The sequence below is a fragment of the Hipposideros armiger genome, unplaced genomic scaffold (assembly GCF_001890085.2).
Source record: "Hipposideros armiger isolate ML-2016 unplaced genomic scaffold, ASM189008v1 scaffold_15, whole genome shotgun sequence".
NCBI lineage: Eukaryota > Metazoa > Chordata > Mammalia > Chiroptera > Hipposideridae > Hipposideros > Hipposideros armiger.
The window spans coordinates 1,310,073-1,325,508 of record NW_017731365.1 but is presented as its reverse complement, the minus strand read 5'-3'; the positions used below and the strand labels follow the sequence as shown (position 1 = coordinate 1,325,508).

Here is a 15,436-nt window from a genome sequence, read left to right as displayed (position 1 = left end):
ATCATTGCGCTCTTCCTGGGTGAGGCAGTTGCTCACCGGCCACTGGATGGCTGCTCATGGCAGCTCATGCTGGCTGCTGGCCACTCTCGGTAGCTTTATGGCAGCCCACTGCAGCCTACGCCATAGCTTATGGCAGCCCACTGCAGCCTATGCTGTCGCCGGCAACACAGCAGCCCAGCTCCAGGTCGAGCTGTTGTTCACCATCTTAGCTGTAGAGGGCACAGCGTCACTGGCCCACATGTGGGATTGACCCGGGGTCCTGCTGCTCAGAGCTGGTGTCCCAAGCCAACTCTTAACAAACGTGCCACTTGGCCGGCCCATGAAAAGCTTTATTTTAACAAATCTGTATCATGAGCTCAAAAAAGTCTCCATCTATAGATTTAATAAAATAACAAAATTAATTCATGAGGCTCATTTGACTGTTAAATAAGCCATGGGGATGTAATGTACAGCATGGTGACTGTAGTTATCAAAAATAAAAAAAAATGTTATTGCTGATTTGCAGGGGTCACCTTTTAATTTTCCAAGTTTTTTTATAACAAGCACTTTTTATTTATTTTTATTAAAGATCAAGGAAAGGTTTTATTAAAAGTTAGTCAATGAGGTAGCCATTGGCAGTGTCTAGAGAAGATGGCTTAGTTTCTTCTTATATCAGAAAGGGTAGGTAAATTTTCTTACAGTAGGAGATGTGATGCCCAAACTCAGGACATTTGACATATAGACTGAGGTCATTTGATTGACATGTGCTGGGTATATAACTAGTTTCTTTCCACGCATGCTCTTACCCGTAATGCATTAGAAAAACCCACAGGGGGGTGGAGGGCAAGTCATAATGTTCATTTTATTCTAATTGTATTATAATGAGGTCAGAGTTCAGGCTGAGGGCAGGCTCTAGTAGTCAAGCACATTTTTTTTTTAATTAGAAAAAAGACATTTTTTTAAAAACGTAGTAATTTTCATGGGAGACAATAATCAACATATGCGCTCCTTGGATGTTTCATGCACTTCATTAAAAACATAGCCTAAGCTAGTTTTGGCTCCTCTAAGAAAGAATATGATTATGTTGTTAAACATATGTACAGTTTGAAACAAATACAAAATTTCAAAAGAAAACATTCTATTCATCCAATATTTTAAAACAAATTCAATTTAGAAGCTTACAAAATTAGGGGATCACATACCTTTAAATGTAGGCGTGTTAAATTAATTGCTTGACTTTGTATCTGGGAACTTCTAGTAAGTTCTGCACACCAAGTAAAACATTAACTTTTTGATTTTTTTCCAACAACAAGAAGTAAAGCAGGTTACCAGCAATTCTGAGAATTTGCAAAAACAGCTTGCAAGAAAAATGAAGCTCCCTATATTCGTCGCAGATGCATTCACAGCAAAAGCATTTCGTGGGAATCCTGCTGCTGTTTGTCTCCTAGAAAATGTAAGTATTGGTTTGGAAGGCAGTGCCTGGAATTCTAGATTCCTGTAAAAGCCAATGTTTCTTTTTTTAAAAAACCTGATCCACTTGTTTGTTTACTTCTTTGGTTTTTGTTCTTTGTCAAATGATATCAGCGATGTTCATGTGTGCAAGTTGATTCTGACAAACTTCTGTGGCAAGAGTGCTTACACCTAGATGCTTAAGACTAGAGAAACGAAGATTCTTGTAAAGAAGGACTAGAGTTCCCCCTTAGCCATTAGGTTCTCATTTATTGGAGAATAAAATTAAATTCGTTTTATGTGAATAGACATGGCTAATATTACATTTAGCGTTAACAGATTCTAGCTGGATGTTTTTAACCTTAACTATTCAGACAATTAGCAATTCTGTTCAGGACAAAGAAAATGAGACATTTTTGCAAATAATTAAGTAAAAAGATAGAAGGAATTAAGCTCTAAAATTGGGAGAACTTTGTTTACCCAAAGTCTCATTTTTAAAAATGGCTTTTTGATTTGGATAAGTATTAACAGAAAAGTTAAATATTCCTTGACTTTAACTGCTTTTTTGGTCCCTGGGTATTAGGAAACAATCAAGGTGCCCTTCCACTCAGAGCAGTCCATGTAAGAGATTATCTGAGAATTACTTCAGGAGTACAGTAAGCAATTGGTGTTCTTAAGTACGTCTGACTGAGTTGGGCAAAGTGTGCTTTGGGGCCTTGGAGTACGCGAATCTCAGCCTGGCCTGCACATTAAAATCACCAGAGAGCTTTAAACATTTCTATGCTCAGGCTGCATCCCAAACCAATGACAATAGAATCTCTGGGGGTGGGACCCAGGCAGCACTGCTTCCTAATCTCCTCAAGTGATTCTACCGTGAAATCAAGATGGAGAGTGGCTGAGGTTTCACTGAGATAAGTGAATATTGTTAAGTGTGTCCTTAATACACTTATTTTCTCTCTCAAATGGAACAGCAAAATGGTGGTCAAGGGTCTTCATCTCACTTTAACAGTGCATTCATTACGCAACCTTTCAGCCGGCATTTTCCAACCACCAAATGCAGAAAGTAATAAAGTTAATAAGGCTTTATCAAGTTACGCAAGAACTTGGGAGGATTAGCGAGAGAATAATTAACAACCAGATTATAAATTGTGAACTTTTTTTAGAAACAATCTGGCAAGGAAGTGTGAAATTGTCTAAAACTGCTTGTCAAGAGTCTTAGTACATTTATTTGCCCCATGTTCCCATGTAATATCTTTGAAGAGTTTTAAAAATACTTTTGAGTGATTTTTGTGCTCAGTTTTCATCAGATGAGAAGGATTTGCATTATCCCTCAATTTAGTCCTTTTACCTCTGGTGTACTCACTAAACAACAGACTTAAGGTATCTCTCTACCTCTATCTACCTTTCTATCTCCATGTCTATCTCTCTACCTCTCCATTAAAGTATATTTTACATGTTATTTATATATTTGGAATAACTAGGAAATAAAAATTTAAGCAAAGAACATAGTTTGATGCAACAGGCTTCAGTGCAAATGGAAGAAAGAAACAGAAGACAAGGCAGTCCGTGTCTTAGGGACACTCGCTCATCCCCCTTCACTTCTTCTGGGCCTTAGACCTGTGAGATCAGGCTGATCTGATGGCCTGTCAGGGACAACTTGATAGCTAAAGACTAGTTTGCTAGTTTTCTATTCTGTGGACATGAGAATCCTGTTTTCCTAGAGTTAGCAATTTCTCCAATTCATAATCAATAAAAATTATAAAGGAAGTATATAAACTGTGTTTTCTGCCTTTGGACTCTCCTCTGCAGGGCTGGAGACAGTGGATACCTGAAACACCTGGAGAGAACATAAGTGAGCTCAGGAAAATCTCAGAGACAAATAAGTGCTACACCTTCTAGTGCTGACCATAATTCAGTAGGCGTTTAGCCTGTCATTAACATATTCTATTATACAAATTATTTATAGACACCCACCATGAGCCAGGTTCTGGGCTAGGAATGGGAGGTACAAAGATTGTCTGCCCTTGAGGTGCTGAAAGTCTAGTGGGGGACAGAGACACGTAAACTTGATCTTTATTCAGTAGTCACCACAGAGGCTGAAAGACTGAAAGGCATCAGGTGCAAAGGGGACTCAGAGAACAATGTTGGATTTTATGGAGAAGAAAATACTTCAGATTTTAAGCGCAGTGTTTCAAAGGACATTCGTTTTGTTTTGTCTTGTTTAAAATGATTTAAAATTTGACCAAGATGAGACTAACCATAGGAAAACTTGGTGGACAGACTAAAGACTAGGTAATTGCATATTGAGCTTTTTGAATACTTGAGAAAAGACCACTGGAAGGAAAGTAACAAGTTCTGGGGAACAAAATTCTAAGAGCTTTCATAATATTCTAAAGTTCTGATTTTCTTTCAGGACAAGTCAGTTTTTGACATTCTCATACGAAGAACTTATAATACTGTACATTAGGTGAAAACAAAAACAGATTACGGGATAAATGGAACATGAAATAGATATTTTAAAAAATATTTAAAACCTTAAAAAAAATGATGTCCTCAAATGCATGACATTCCGTTTGACAATAAAGACCAAGTAGAGACATGGAAAATGTATAGAAACAATATTTAAAATATGAAATAGATACATTATGATAATAGCTGTGTAAAAAACGACAGGAACTCATGACCAACTATTGAAATAGGTGAGAGCGCTGTGGTAGTGATGAGGGGTGATATTTTGTTTATTTTTTTGTAAACCAACTGTAATATTTAGTGAAAATAACGTATTAGCAGGGGTAAAGAGCCCATGTATTTATTCTCCTTCGTTTTTTAACAAAGCTTTAAGTTTTTTATCTTTGTTGTTGTTGTTGTTGTTGTTGTTGTTGTTGTTGGTGGTGGTGGTGGTGGTGGTGGTGGTGGTGTGTGTGTGTGTGTGTGTGTGTATGTGTGTGTGTGTGTGTGTTTAGGGCAGGGTTTCTTAACAGCAGCACTACTGACTTTTTGGACTGGGTAGTTCTTTGTTGTATGAAGCTTGTCATGTTTACAAGTATCCTTGGCTTCTACCCACTAGATAACAGTGGTCCCCCCCTTCAAAAATCACCCCCCATTGAGATCCATTGTTTCAGAGGTTACCTTTTCTCACAAGAGGTTTATTCCTGAGTTTTCCTGTTAAAATTATCCATCAAAAACAACTTTATGTGTGCCCAATATATACATTTATTCCAATTCAACTGGCATTTCCTGGCTATCGACCATGTGCTGGGATCAAATGTAATATTCAAATATCTGCATTATTATTCTTTTAAACACCAGTGATCATTTCCAGTGACAGCAAGGAGCACTGGCTTCACACTTTTAAAGAGGAATGCTCAGTTTTAATTCCTGAACTATTTGCTGTTCCAGTTTTCCTTATTAAATTTAGAGAACACCCCAAACCCTTTACAGCGTGTGTTATGTATTTAAGGGAAAAAACAGGTGTATAACAATACTGTGCTCAACCTATGCTTTAACTCATATGGGGAAGCTTATGGTGCACGGGCCGTTTCCACACTTCGTGCCCTTCCTTGGAGAGAGGCTCCCTTGGTGTGACCACACTGGGTCAGAGGCTCCTGGGTGGGGTTTCTAGGGTGTTTCAATTTCCTATCCCATTTATATGCCCAGAACAGGGATGAGGAGTGCAGAGAAGATTCTTTAAAGCATTGAAGGATTTTCCTTTGCCCAATGTTTGAAGAAAGAGCAATGCAAAGCAGGAGGAGATGTTAATGTAGGAATTTCTGCTTTCCAAGTATCCTCACTGGCTTCTAGAACATAACCCTTAGCTTGGGGAACAGTGACTTCAGACAAATTTAGCCAGATACCGTGCTCATCGCTATTTATATGTTACTACATTTCACCCTCACAACCACTCTATGAGTAGGTCTTATTATTATCCCCATTTTACAGATGGGGAAACAGAGGCAGAAAAAGGTTAAGTAATTTGCGTGAGGTCACACACTCCTAGGTGGCTGACTCCAGGATCCCACGTCTGCCTGACTGCAGAGCCTATGCTTTTAACTACTGTACTCACTATTAAACTACATATTCTCCCCTATTATGTGCTCCCACGGCACTTCTTACTTTCCAGTTGGTAACAAGCATCGCTGTTGTCATTCATTCAATGCCTGCCTTCCTCATTAGACTGCACATTCTATGAGATCTTAATCTAGTCTGACTTGTTCCAACACACTTGGCCTAGCACATGGGAGGCACTACATAAATAACCTGTCGATTGAAAGTGAAAATATAATTGATTAAATTTGGTAAAATTTCCTAAGAGTTCTAGTTAACCAGTAATTATTGAGTTTATGTTCTCATTGGTGGGGCGGGGTGGGGGGTGGAGCATGCTAAGTGAGTATGAGTTTTGGGTTCTGTGATGGAGCTAAAGAGACTGGGCATCCCTGAGAACCATTAGGAAAAACTAAAGATGGCCTACAGTTTGAGTACTTCATTGGAGGACATAACTTCACAATAAGAAATCCAAGTGATTCAGAAGAAATTTCTCATTTCTTCCTGGATGATTTAGAACTTTCTATACCTGAATGCTTTTCCTTCACTGGAATCTATCTGCAACAGAGGGACAAATGAACAGACTGTCATGTTTAGGCTGTCATAGTTCTAAACTGCCACAAGATGGGAGTATTTTAAAGCTTTAGTCTGATTTTCTGATCAAATTTGTTGTTGGCCATATGGTGATGGAACCCCAGTGTCCCAATGTAGTACATCAAAAAATCCCCAAACAAACATGGCAGTTTTTGCTGTTGGAATTTTGACTCGTGAAATTGCCAAAGGGAAATGGATATTAAAACAAAAGAATTAATAGCTGTTGGTTTGTAACTATTAGGTGTTGCATTTGAAAATAAGCTTGTAGTGTAAAATGGAAAAATTACTGGAACCAAAATTCAGTATTTTGAATGAATGCAGCTTCTTTCTTTTGTTTATAAAGCTCTCAACGTTGAACCAATATTAGCCTTCTCATGATTCACCTTTATCTTGACCTTTGGTTCCAGTGTAGAAATTCAGCTGCCTGTTGTGCATACTGAGGGCCGCTACTATCAAACTTTCTACATTATATCTGGTCCCTCAGGCAAATAACAGGTGCATTTTAAATGTCCTGGGACAGAAATTACAGTTACAGAGATTCAAATTGCAATTGATGCAATACACCAATGTAGAGAAGATTAAAGAGCGATGGTCAGTGAGGTGTGTGTTCTAACTGATGTGCAAAAAAAGCCCATTTGCAAGGAAATCCATAATCTATAGAAGGTGAGCTTGGCTACAATGCAGAATGCTTTAATGCTTTTAGAGACTCTGTCCTTAAGGTAGAGGGAAGAAACAAAGAAAGGAGGGACAAAGATAGGGAGCTTTGGCCACGTGAGACAGGAAGCACTGGCAGGCAGTGCAGGTTCCTGGAGCCAAGGAGGCAGACCCAGGAAGACCAGCACAGGCTTTCCTTTGTCACCCCTTCAATCACCACTGAGCACTGTGATTGCAGATTCTGCACTGGAGAATTAAATGGCTTCCAGTTTCTCTCAGGTGCTGTATACACAGGTATGTGGGCCAATTTCCACAGAGAACATTCTATAGGCCACGGGAAGAGCTTGAGTTCAATTCTCAACAGTATTGCCTTGTTGGCTGGGATGCCCCAGCACTTCCTGACCTCTACTCAGGTGGCACGTCTCGTTCCCCAGACCCACAGGTGACCACAGGTGTGACAGGTGCATATTCTACTTTATTCCTACCATCCTAATTCTCCTCACCTCGGCTCACAGAATCCTAGTGTCAAAGATTTAACAGAAGGAGAACAGACGTGAGATCAAGGGACTTGCCTAAGAAGTGTCCCCAATACAAAGCTCTTTGCCCACATTTTTCTGTCCAACTCATCAAAATTTGCCCTTTTTCTTTAAAGTCCTAGCATATTTATCGTCAAAATCTGTGTATCACAGTCACACACTGTACAAAAACCTATGTGTCTCACATACATACATATGTACTCTCTGGCGTTGCTTACTGCTGCTTTCTGGGTTTGTCCTGACTCCCACAGGGAGGCTAGGCTCCTTGAACTCAGGGCTGTATCTTATACATCAGGGCTTCTCAAACTTGAATGTGCACTTGGATCACCTGGGGACCTGGTTAAAATGGAGGTTCTGATTCAGAAGGTCCCGTGTGGGGCCTGAGCCCCTGCATTTCTACCACATTCCCTCAGTAATGGTGCTGGTGCTGCTGGCCCAGCACAGCACTGGGTCATTCATTGATTGCTGCATTCCCTCAGAAATGTGGCAGCCGTCTGTTTTATCTGATAGACACTGGTTTTCCTGTCTGCAGGGTGCTAAAGGGATAATACGGGTAATAGTGTGACTTTGTTATGGGGAGTGTAGTGTGGCAGGTGAAAGCCCTGGGCTTTGAGCCACTCAAAATAAAAAGCTAACATTTATCAAGTACTTACTATCTGTTGGGCACTGTGATAGCACTTCATATGCATAATTGGACTTAATCTTTTGAAAGAAAAACGTTAAGTAAAAAACAAAACCATTGTATCATGTTTGGGTTTTCAGAAAACAAGTACTGTATCAATTTCTTAAGTGACTTCTCTTTCTACAGAACTACAGAGCTTCTGTAGGTTTTGAATACAGTGCTCCTTTAAGAAAAGCTTAGTAAATCTCCTGTTAGGGTTTTTATATCAGCTGATAGTTTAAAACTCATGACTGACTTCTCACAATAACCACTGTTTTATGCCTCATACAAGTATAAGGAAAGTGTTTCAAAGAATTTTGAAACAACTGAAAAACAAAGTGTGTTTAACTTGCATAACTCAGGTAAGTGAATTATGAATTATTTCTGGGCTTCAACTCAAGTATAATAAGTTTTTAGCCACAGCAAAAATTCATTTGTCTTAAAATTTCTTTAGAATTAAAAATCTAGCTAGTGAGCATTTTGTTGATTACAAATTTTATTTTTATTCTTAAAAGGAAAACTTGTATTTCTGGCCCATTTTTTCTTGAGTTAAGAGGAGTGTGTGTGTGTGTGTGTGTGTGTGCGCAAATACCAATATGTACGTATGTGACTTAAGTACTGTTATTCCCATTTTAAAGGTGGGAAACTGAGGCTCCACGAGAGTAAATGACTTGCCCACTCTTGCCTGCTACTAGAGACTGATCCAGATAAAAATCCAATTCTGTCTGTTTCCAAAGCCCACATTATTTAATATTTTTAATATTTTATTTAAAAAAATTAAAACCTACAGAAAAGTTTCAAGAGTGGTACAATGAACATCCATCTACCTTCCCCTAGATTCACTGGTTACAATTTGCAGAGCCCAAATTCTTAATCACTGTACCATTTATTAGGCACATCTTAGGATATTATACAACCTCTCTGTATTTAATTTCTTAATCTGTAAGTGGGAAAAATATCTATACTGAGGGTTTAAAAAATGAAGATTAAGTGAATAATGTATTTATTCTTTCAGCAAATATTTATTGAGCCCCTACCATCCTGGGCTGAATACAAGACATTGTTCTAAGCCAGGACAAAGCAAAATAGCACAGTCCGTGCTCTCATAGAGCTCAGAGTCAGAGGTGGAGGGGCAGAGAGTAATGACACGCTGCGTTAATTCCAGGTGGTCTAAACCTTGGGGAGGAGACAGTACCTTTGGACAGAGTGATCTGGAAGGCTTCCTGGAGGAGGTGACCTCTGGTCTGAGGCCTGACCCATGAAAGGGAGTGAACCATGCACAGATGGGGGCAGAGTGGCCCAGACTGCCCAGAGTAGGTGCCAAACATCTCCTTATTCAATAAGAAAAGGAGATTGTGGAGTTTCCATTTATTTTTACAAGAGAGCACACACTCTCAGATGGACTAGGTAATAATCTGACAAAGGATAGGCCAGCCCAGTAGGTTTTTCAGACTTCTAGCTTTGTATTGTACATCCACAGCTCTTCAAAGGGTGCTGTAAGCATGGGTGTCTGAAAAACAATCTCTATAAAAGTGCTTTGAATTCTTTGGCAATTACTTCCTTTAACCATGTAAGTTTTCCTATTAATAAACTGTGTTGCTAACTAATGGCAGTTGCTATCCAAGGAAGTCTGATTTGTGTTTCCAGAGCCTCAATAACCTTTTGCTTCTAATTTAGAAATTGGATGAAGACATGCATCAAAAAATTGCAAGGGAAATGAATCTCTCAGAAACTGCTTTTATCCGAAAACTGTGCCCAACTGACAACTTTACACAAAGTAAGTATGCATTTTTTTTTTTAACCATTCTTGAATGGTACCAGAAGCTGCTTTTCCAGTGGGGGAATGATATTTAAGGGAAATTCCCACTTACTATTTGCATGCAGATAGGTGAGAGAGGGGGCTTTCTGATTCGGTTTTCAGTTCATCTAGGGGATCAGGCGTTGGTTTATTTGAATGTTTCAGCTCCAGATCACTCTTCATTTTACAAAGTGTTTCAGCAATTAACTCATGCCAGTGAAATATTTAGAGGAGAATAAGAAAATGAAAAGTTTGGGCCAGCCGAGTGGCTCAGTTGGTTAAGAGTGCGAACTCTGAGCAACAGGGTCGCCAGTTCAATTCCCACATGGGCCAGTGAGCTACACCCGAGCTGAGCTGCCAACAGGTGGCAGGATGGCTCAGCTGGTGAGAGCACGTGCTCCTAACAACAAGGTTGCCTGCTCAACTCTTGCATGGGATGGTGGGCTATGCCCACCCACAACTAAGATTGAACACGGCACCTTGAGCTGAGTGGTCGCAAGCTGCCTATGGGTGACCAGATGGCGACTGGACTTGGAGCTGAGCTAGCTGCGCCCTCCACAGCTAGGATCGAAGGACAACAACTTGGCTGTTCCCGTTCCCCAGTTCCTCAACACTGTTCCCCTTCCCCAATAAAATCTTTAAAAAAACAAAGAAAATGAAGAGTTTGTGACTCACTTGTATAGGAATGACCTTGTTTCTCTTTGGCTTATCTTCCTCTGAAGGTTCCCGCTTTGGACTAAGGTGGTTTACGCCAGCGAGTGAGGTCCCGCTCTGTGGCCATGCTACCCTGGCTTCTGCAGCTGTGCTGTTTCACAAAATAAGTAATGTGATTTTTTTTTTCTTCTTAGTGAACCTATCACTTAGCAAATAGCAAATATATTTTTTAATTCTCACATTTTCCAATGAACCAAGTGACTGGTGTTAAGACATTGCAGAGTTTATTTCATGCAATTCATTATGCAGGAACAAAAACAGCAACCTTCAGTAACACGTGGCCTTTCTGAGGACGTACCAGGCATGTTGCAAAGCCATGGTCCTTGTTCCCTAGAATACCATTTTATTTTAAATAGGAGCTCTCTGGTTTCTGTGGAGGAGAGCTCACAAGGCAGAATAGGTGTCACATGTCATGTGATATCGGCACCAAAAGGCACACTTTGCCCCCAAAATGTCCCCACCTACACTGACATTCATTTCACAACAAGAATTTCTTTACTCTGAATTTTAAAAATTCATGTGCCCCCAACTATATACATTTACCTTGTATTACCTTAATCCTACCAGTTTCCATCTTAGCCGTATTTAGTACAATAGATAAAGATCAGGGCTTTGTTGGAATGGGGCAGAGGAGAAATGCTTGGAGATGCCCTAAAAGTGGAGATGGATGCAGCCCTGGACAGGTGTAGACAACAAACAGAAAGTTAAAGAAATAAACAGGGCTACACATGACAGAGGGTAACTGTAAGGGTGGGGAGTGGGGAAAGGAGGGCCTTTGGGGAGTTACTTTAGATGGGGATAGTAAGGGAAGGTGTTATAGGGCAGGTTCCCCCAGGATGCAGACTCTGGGACACAGTTGCATGCCAGAGGAACTGGGAGCAGTATTTTTGGGATCAATATTGGTAGGGGACTAAAGAAAGGATTGAATAGAGGGAGAAGTTGAATTGCAAAACGGTAGCAACAAAGAAAGGCCTAGGCCAAATCCACAGGGAGGTCTGAAGCTGCGAAGGTCCTCCAAGCAGTGTGGTTCCAAATAGAAGCAAAGGTTCAGGCCTTTCTACCCTCCACTGACAAGTCTCCAATGCCCAGAAAAGAGGCAGGAGTTTGGGTAAAGTAGCTCTATTCAGCCAAGGGCAAATCCCAGAGCAGGGCTCAGCAGAGAGCTGTCAGTCACTAATACTCTTGGCAGCTGGGTCAGGGCTGGGTGAAGGGTGAGACAATCAAGGTCTCAGTTGCACTGGAGAGCAGCTGCTTCTTTAAATTCTGGGCCTGGGTACTTCCTTACCTAACCTAGTGCTGGCCCTGAGAAGGGAAGAGCAAGGTTTAGACAGCAGCATCCACTAGAGAAGGGAACCTATAAGCTGAAGAATATGAAGCCATCTGTGCAAAGAGCTAGAGTGGGAGGAAGAGCATTTTGAGCAGCAGTAAATGCAAAGCCCCTGAGGGGTAAATTGAATAAACAGAGGGCTAGAGCTTCCCGAGGGAGGGGGTGATTGGCAGGAGATGGCACTGAGAATTAGGCCCAGCCCCTCTCTAAGGTAATCCATTATACATTTCAAAAAGATAATTTTGGTTTCAGTGGATAGGGGACAAGAATGAAGGCAAGTGAATGTCCTGAAATATTGTTTAAGAACTCAGTCTTGAAAAATAGAATTGAATTAAATGCCTTTTGAAATCCCCACATTGGTTCGTGTGAGGCTGAGGTTTGGAATGATGGCCCTCAGATCCCTCACAGGGTAGTTTTAAGGTTAGGTGAGATAAAGTATGAAAATAATGTCCTACACTGATTATAATGAGCAAGTCAAACTTTGGGTTTCAGAGTATAAATTTTATACTCTGCGAAAGTTAATAAGCAATGCTGAATTTCCTCACCTTTGAGATACAGTTAAGTTTCACAGAAATATTGGGGGTGCGGGGGACAAAGAATTATGTCACAAGTCTTTGTTTTCACCAAAAATGTTATGCACATTGAAGTCAGATAAGTGGCTCAAGTTGTGTCAGTAGCATGGAGGGAGGGATATTATATCGGCATTTGTGGTCCAATCTTTTAATCAAAATTTTATGTATAGTTTGGTTTACTTAGAATAAATATGACTTGTTCATATCATATGGTTGTTCATAACTTGTATGCTCTATTTGTCACCCCCTTGGCATATCTTAGACTAGTAGAATTTATAATTCTATAGTCATTATAGGTCGATATTTTAAAATCTGCATTAGAAAACATAGTATCCCTATGAGGTAGGTTTGTTACCCTATGTTATTGGTAAAATAAAATTGGTATAGACATAATTATTACCCCATTTTATTGATGAGGAAATAGAGGTTTAAGGAGGCTAAATAATTTGCTCAAGGGTACAGCTAGGAAGCAGTAAGGAGCTGGGATTTGAAGCCTCACAGTATGATGCCAAATTCAATCAGTCATGTTCTTGGTTCTCAAGTTAGAATCCAGCAAGGGTTTTCTCTACCTTGGACCTCAGCAAAACAAACCCGGGTCCCCCTTGCAGGAAAGGATAGTACCGCCAGAGAATCTAGGACAATATAATGCTGACTGAAACAGACACACAAACACATAACAAAGTTTATTTTCCTATTTCTTGATTCCCTTTCAAACAGTTTTCTGATTGACAAAAAAAGTCTCTCTTTTTTTTTTACCAGAAAACGTGAATAGCACTCTAACATTTGTCACACTGAGTGGGGAACTAAAGGCCAGAAGAGCCGAGGATGGTATCATCCTGGACTTGCCCCTTTATCCAGTCCACCCCCAGGTCAGCTCTTTCTAATTCTTGCCATTAACTGTGTACAACTGACAGCTTGCATGTTTTACAAAGGTTTTGTCTTTTTTCCCCCATCTAGGACCACCATGAAGTAAAGGACTTGATAAAGGTTGGTGAAAAGAATCAAACCTGAGCTCGTGTGATCTGGTCACTTGTGATTTTTTTGAACACAAAGATTCGGTACCATTTGATCCCAAAAGACAGGCCTTCTACCAGTATCTATGTTGCAATCTAAGCCTGGATGAATAGTGCGTAGTACATTTGAGGTTTGAATTGTATTATTGAATTTATTTGGTGAGAAGGTTGACTCGTGTTCCCTGACTCTTCATGGTCAGCATTAGCACCCATGGTAGGATGGGGAGAGGAGAGGCTGCTATGTGGCAGACTGAGAGTGAAAGAAAAAGGAGGAAACTAACTGCCCGCAGCTGTCGGTGTCTCCAGTCTCTGTGACAGAGGCTGAGGCTGACGTGGAGGGTCTGTGCTTTGATGAAGGAGAGCAGGAAAGCATGGGAACCTTGACAGGGAAGACAATGCACAATGCCTGGCTTTCTCAAGGGGTCTGTGTGGGGGTGGGGCTGCGGTGGTGGCATCATCATTGTCATCATCATCATCATTGTCATCGAGAACATTTTTGAGTCTTCCCTAGGCAGTACCACTAAGCATTTCACATGCATTATTTCACTTATTCTCACTGTCACCTGGGAACGTAGGTACTGTAATTGTCTGATAGGGATTCCAGAGGGCCAGAGCAGCCCTGGATGACCAGGTACTTAGCATGTAGAGAAGGAAGGGCCCAGGTCAGGACTAGGGCAAGGGCCGCCAGGAAAAATAATGATTCCATAAAATGGCCTGTTGTGGGTACCACAGGGGTGTTTCTCAGTGGATTTTCAGCAATATCATTTGTTGTTTCTTTAGTGTTTTGCTTTATCTAGGTTTTCAAAAAGTATTAGCAAACATCATGGATTCTGTTCTAATTTTACCCTCAGCCTCACCTATGGTTTGGATTTTGGGAGGTCAGCCAAATTCATAAATGAACTGTTTTAAGCATGTTGGCAGGGAAATGGAAGCTATTCATAGCAGTAGACCTTGTTCATGGCAGAAAGAGCTTAACCTGAGCTCTCTAAGCCTCAGGGTCAGCATTTGTAAAATGGGAATGACAAAGGGTTATTTGTCATGAGTGTTGTCATTTTGTGTTCCTAAAAACTGGCAATAAGATTCCCAGCTGAGAATTACATTTTTTTATTATTTTTTTTTATTGTGAAATACACATTTTTTAGCATTAGTTTCAGCTGTAAAACAGTGCAATAGTTATACTTTTTACCCCTCAAGGTGACAACCCCCTCCCCCAATCCGCCGCCCCACTTCCCCCACCAATATCATACATATCTATTACAATTCCCTTGACTCCACTCCCACACTATATTCCACGTCCCATGACAATATCTATCTATCTATCTATCTATCTATCTATCTATCTATCTATCTATCTATCTATTCACTTATAGTTGACATACAATGTTATACAACATCAGTTTCAGGTGTACAGTGCAGTGATCAAGCCTCTACCCCATCCATGTTGCGGTCTCCCTAGCAAGACATGTGACCATCTGACACTCTACAAAATATTTACATTATTAATTATATTCCTTGAACTGTCTTTCATGTGTCTGTGACAATATTGTAGTTACGTATTTATGCTGTCTAATCCTTTCCCCATCTCCCTCATCCCCATCCCCTCCCAACTAGCAACCATCAGTTTTTCCTCTATATCTCTGAGACCACTTCTGTTTACTTTGCTCGTTCATTCAGTTTTTTAGATTCCACATATAAGTGAAATCATATGATATTTGTTTTTCTCCGACTGACTTATTTTACTTAACATAATAGTCTCTAAGTCCATCCATATCGTTGCAAATGGTACGATTTCATTCTTCTTTATAGCAGAGTAATACTCCATTGTATAAATGTACCACAGTTGCTTATTCCAGTCATCTACTGATGGGCATTTCGGTTGTTTCCAAGTCTTGGCTATTGTGAATAGCGCTGCAATAAACATAGGGGTACATATGTTTTTTTGAATTAGCTTCTTGGGTTTCTCTGGATAGATACCCAAGAGTGGAATTGCTGGGTCATACGGTAGTTCCATTTCCAGTTTTTTGAGATACCTCCATACTGATTTCCATAATGGCTGCACCAATCTGCAATCCCACCAACAGTGCACTAGGGTTCCCTT

General features: G+C 40.3%; 1 protein-coding gene across 3 annotated transcripts in view; it reads left to right on the top strand.

The window, feature by feature from the left end:
* Positions 1–15,436, top strand: part of PBLD (phenazine biosynthesis like protein domain containing) — a 31,566-nt gene that overhangs the window by 6,716 nt on the left and 9,414 nt on the right. For 2 of the 3 annotated variants that reach the window (XM_019624909.1, XM_019624918.1), the window contains exons 2-6: positions 1,293–1,432; positions 9,592–9,691; positions 10,435–10,533; positions 13,085–13,194; positions 13,283–13,312. In XM_019624909.1, coding sequence (XP_019480454.1) covers positions 1,349–1,432; positions 9,592–9,691; positions 10,435–10,533; positions 13,085–13,194; positions 13,283–13,312 — 423 coding nt within the window. In that variant the 5' untranslated portion in view covers positions 1,293–1,348. Of the gene's footprint in view, positions 1–1,292; positions 1,433–9,591; positions 9,692–10,434; positions 10,534–13,084; positions 13,195–13,282; positions 13,313–15,436 lie in introns of those variants that run through there. The other variant, XM_019624899.1, reaches the window with a different exon arrangement.